General features: G+C 36.3%; 1 protein-coding gene across 1 annotated transcript; it reads right to left on the bottom strand.

The window, feature by feature from the left end:
- Window positions 1-543: 543 nt before the first annotated feature.
- On the bottom strand, window positions 544-1623 carry LOC112201060 (disease resistance protein RUN1-like). Its single transcript, XM_024342063.2, has one exon. It carries the CDS (start codon window positions 1475-1477, stop codon window positions 821-823), a length of 657 nt encoding a protein of 218 aa, XP_024197831.1. The 5' UTR covers window positions 1478-1623; the 3' UTR covers window positions 544-820.
- Between the last annotated feature and the right edge of the window lie 1011 nt (window positions 1624-2634).

Below are 2634 nucleotides of genomic sequence, written 5' to 3'. Positions count from 1 at the left end.
TTTATTTTAGGTTTTCTAGTTTATTTTGGATTTGTTTTGTTTTAATCCGTGGGCTTTAGGGTTTCATTGTTAGTCGCCCTAGGGTTTCTTTTCCCATATATAAGCAACCTTAAACGGCTGCAGAACTATCTTTTATCATATTATTAATCAAAATTGAGAATTTTCTCTTTTATTTTTGGTGGACTCCAGAATCTTTATTTTAGGTTTATTGCTGGTAAACCTAGTTATCAATCCGACTACGTTAATTCTGCTCCTCTTCATCTTTGAGAAGCTTTTAACATTCAAAGATATCGTAGATGATGGACACGGGACCTGAATGCCTATGACTTTATTTGTTCCCTACAATAAAAGAAAGCAAACTTATTAACCTAGCAACAATTATGGTTGCAATTTCTATTTAGACCAAAAAAAAACATAGCAATTTCTATTGGAAGCACAAATACTGTTTCAATACAGTTTACTTCAAGGCCTCAATAAGAAATTATATTTAACATAAAATGCTTTCCGAATTGAAAAACATAAAACATCATTAATATAGTTACTGTATTATTTGTTAGAACGTCTTCGACATCTTCTTCACTCCACACTCTGCTACGTTCCCGGGGTTCGTCAGGTAACTCTTGATATACTATATCTTTACCCATTTCTTCTATCAAGTCATGCATCCAAATTGTATTTTTGTCAATTCTTATCAAGGCTTTTTCTTGGAGTCGTCGAAAACCAATCACTGTTTTGAGGTTGTAGCAATCTTCTAGTATTGGTTTCACATGGGCTACAGACTTACCTTTAAAGAAGCAAGCAATATGAAGAAACAGTTCTTTTAAATCTGCTCCCAGAGAGCATCATAACTTAGTCTGAGAACGTCTTGTATCTCCATCTGAGGAGCTCCTTTACAACTATCTAAAATAGCTTCCCACTCATCTCTGCTTCTACCAAGTAGATGAGAGCCTAAAACTACCAAAGCTAATGGAAGGCCCTGGGCATAACATATAGCACGTTGTGCAAGTTTCAAATAATTGCTTGGAGGTCCACTTCTTCTGAATGCATGCAAGCTAAACAACTCCAAAGCATGAGGATAATCTAACAAATTGACCTTGTATACTTTATCAACTTGATGAGCAATTAACCAATGTTCATCTCTTGTTGTAATGAGAATTCTACTGCCCGGCCCGAAACAATCAGGGGATGGAACTAATTTCTGTAATTGGCTAGAATGACTCACGTCATCAAGGATTAAGAGAACTTTTTTATTTCGCATCATTGTCTTTATCAAACTGACTCCTTCATCAGCACTGCGCACCTTCAACTTTGAGTCCCCTAAAATATCAAGCAAAATTGTCTTTTGCAGTTGGTCTAGGCCATTGGATCTAACATCTGCCAATAAACAGCTCTCTTCAAACTCATGGCGAATTGAATTAAACACATCCTTGGCAATTGTGGTCTTTCCTATTCCACCAGGCCCCCATATGCCTACCATTCTATTCTTCTCGGCATCTAAAAGTCTGATGACATCTTGTCTACAAGACTCTAATCCAATTGGATGTTCAGCAACGTGCAACTCACGTGAAGGGTTTATTACTTGCGCGGACAAATCCCCAACAATTCTCTTGATAAATTTAGCCTCGGATCTATGAATTCATATATAAGAGCAAGTTCATCCGTAGTCAAGAAAATGCAAAGTCGAGAAGTCAAGAATTCGACCAGTCAAGTTACTATTCACTGCCACTGGAGTCTGGACATGGGTTTACACCTGTTGTTTTTCTTGCTCGGTCAACACTGTTCACTTTTAACTGTTCATCAGTGGGTTTCACTGTTCATTTTACTGTTCATCGAGTTTTTAAATTATTTTTTTAAATAAAATATATTTAATGATAATAATGAATTTTTATGGATAATTAATGTCATACTTATGCAATTTACTTTTTTCAAAAATATTTTTCGGTGGACAAATTATGAGCCACCGACAATTTATCTTGAAATGAGTGACAGCACAACGGACAAATTATGAGACACTGACAATTTATCTTGAAATGAGTGAAGGCACAACGGACAAATTTCAAGTAGATAGGTTCTAACGTGCAATGTGAATGTATGTGAGCAACTGTACCATCTAACCTGCTCGTCACAAATTTCTAGCACTTTGAAAGTGGTGGTCGAGGGAAGAGATTAGAGAGGTTCTCACTTTAGACCGCGTCATTGGAATCGACCCCTTCAGGGTTTTCTTAAGAGACGAGTGCGAAAGGGTGTAGGGATTCGAAGATTGCATGTGACATCATAATATCATATGGTAATTTTTGTTCAAATCCCCTGACCAAAAGAAATGTCACTTACAAACTTACTAGTAGCATAGGGCGATGTAGTTCTCAATAATGTCGGATATGCCATCTGGTTTGTTTAATTATTGTACATAATATCCATGGTATCAAATTCTTATGAAGACAACTGAGACAAGCATTACAGTGAAAAACTGGTCGGGATTTGATTGAAGCAGACATGAACCAGAAATATACATGTAGAATTGAGATACTGCATATTAGTTTTCTGGTATTTAAGTTTATGGTATTCAATCCTTCCAGATAATTTCAAATTTTCAGAGGAAGAATCAGTTCTTAATTAGGCCGCCATAGAATGAGC

This window comes from Rosa chinensis, chromosome 4 (assembly GCF_002994745.2).
Source record: "Rosa chinensis cultivar Old Blush chromosome 4, RchiOBHm-V2, whole genome shotgun sequence".
NCBI classification, from domain to species: Eukaryota; Viridiplantae; Streptophyta; class Magnoliopsida; order Rosales; family Rosaceae; genus Rosa; species Rosa chinensis.
The sequence above is the reverse complement of the archived record's forward strand: the minus strand, read 5'-3'. Positions and strand labels throughout refer to the sequence as shown.